This window comes from Cibotium barometz, chromosome 26 (assembly GCF_041138505.1).
Source record: "Cibotium barometz isolate CiBa-2024 chromosome 26, ASM4113850v1, whole genome shotgun sequence".
Classification (NCBI taxonomy): Eukaryota; Viridiplantae; Streptophyta; class Polypodiopsida; order Cyatheales; family Cibotiaceae; genus Cibotium; species Cibotium barometz.
The window spans coordinates 29295554-29297378 of record NC_141071.1 but is presented as its reverse complement, the minus strand read 5'-3'; the positions used below and the strand labels follow the sequence as shown (position 1 = coordinate 29297378).

Genomic DNA, 1825 nt, shown 5'->3' with positions numbered 1-1825 from the left:
TAGCTTTGGGACAACCCTTGACATGCAAAGTATGGTTACATGCAGCATACATATGGATTGTACTACGTTATCCCCGAGTTTCGAGTTTCGATGCCATCTCGAGCTCCACAAGCGCAACCGCTCTAGGTTCTTGGAGAAGCCCAAGCGCTCTAGGTTCTTGGAGTTGTGGGTTCAAATTTAAGCCCAAGCGCTCTAGGTTCTTGGAGTTGTGGGTTCAAATTTAACTCCTGGCAGTCAGCTGAGACTCGACAACAATGAGTCATACTGCCAACTCGAACCCACTTAACACATTTCCATTTCGGAATGTGCGAAAGCTTGGGGAGCAAACTCGAACCCATTTCCATTCGGAATGGAAAGGCACCTGCTCGATTGGCTGGCTGTCCGGCAACCTTGACCGCTTCATGTGGAAGTATTTGGGTTCGATCCACATTAGAATCTATAATACGTTTTTCGTGCTCTGCGCTTAAAGCCCATTTCTGATCATCAGAGATCGCATTCTGGCAACATCTTCGAAGGGTTGACTGGCTGGACCTTCGTAATTTCTCCGTAACTTCTTCTGTAATCCTAACACTATCATTAATATGCTAACACAAACCCACCGTAGAACCCTAGCACCTGATCGTTATAGAAAGCTTGCTGTTAGTTGATGAGGCTCAGGAGCTGCTCGAACGCGCGGGCATCGCAGGGAAGCCTGAGGGCGCCCGCGTGGGAGTAGCCGAACTCATCGGCGGAGCTTTGTAAAAGCTCTGCAAAGAGAGGGTGCCCAAGGAGGTTGGCCGGTATCACGTACCGACTGCGGTAATCCTCTCCCACCAGCACCGGCAAATAGCCCTTGGGCGCCTTGAGTACACCCTTTTTCTTGCCACAATATCTATACTGATGTGCTGCGTTGTCGCAGCATTCAACTCTCAACCCAAGCAGAGCTTTAACAACAGAAATAGAGGCGGACTCTGCAATCTTTGGAAGCTTTCTGATCAATTTCGCCATCGTATGGCAGCACAATTACTTGAAATTGGGACGTCAGAAGAACGACTCATGAACCTAGCGTGCCCATGTAACATCCAATTGATCAGAAGAAAGAATCGGAAGACTCGACATTTTCTTATACGCAACCATTTTGGGCCGCTAAAAGAAACTTTGGTGAACTGTGGCTTTCATCAGAATGATCGCTTTTTTTTTTTTTCCCATGTAGACAGCCACAAGTGAGCCGCAACACGTGAACTTCGTACAACTGAACTCGACAACTTGATAACTAGTCACCATGCCACATGACCGTTTCAAAATGTATAAACAATTCAAAACATGCCCTCAAATGTATATTCAAAACATGCAAATCATCCGTCTCAAGGTTCATTATGGGGAAATTGTAACTCCTCTAATCTCGGGAGCTCACTATACGTAAACAATCTCGGGAGCTCACTATACGTAAACTCCCTATCACGTGTGTTCAAAGCCTAATTTAAAACCCCTTATCTCTAAATTTTTCATGAATAAATGCACCCTTTTTCTATTCAATCTGTAAATATACCCTTTAAATGGTATCCTTCTGTATGTAAAAAATGTGTAAAAAAGAGATTTAAAAAACCCCTTCTCTTGAACCCACATGCTACACTTACATATTTATAAGTGACCCCCCTCTCCTCCCCCCCTGCCCCCTCTCCCTGCATGTAATAGGCCCAATTCAAGCGACAAGCAATGAAGCAACGAAACTCGACATGGTTACACACACACACACTCTCTCTCTCTCTCTCTCTCTATTTATTGTCTAGCTCACTATAGAAATCGAATTTTCAACCACCTATGTAACCCTCTTGCACATCATACT

General features: G+C 45.0%; 1 protein-coding gene across 1 annotated transcript; it reads right to left on the bottom strand.

The window, feature by feature from the left end:
* Positions 1 to 639: 639 nt before the first annotated feature.
* LOC147623852 (auxin-induced protein X15-like) lies at positions 640 to 987 on the bottom strand. Its single transcript, XM_086820807.1, has one exon. The coding sequence runs from the start codon at positions 985 to 987 to the stop codon at positions 640 to 642; it is 348 nt and encodes a 115-aa protein (XP_086676933.1).
* Between the last annotated feature and the right edge of the window lie 838 nt (positions 988 to 1825).

Bases quoted from the DNA above. Each gene is read 5' to 3' on its own strand.
- LOC147623852 (XM_086820807.1), bottom strand. From the start codon at position 987: ATGGCGAAATTGATCAGAAAGCTTCCAAAGATTGCAGAGTCCGCCTCT.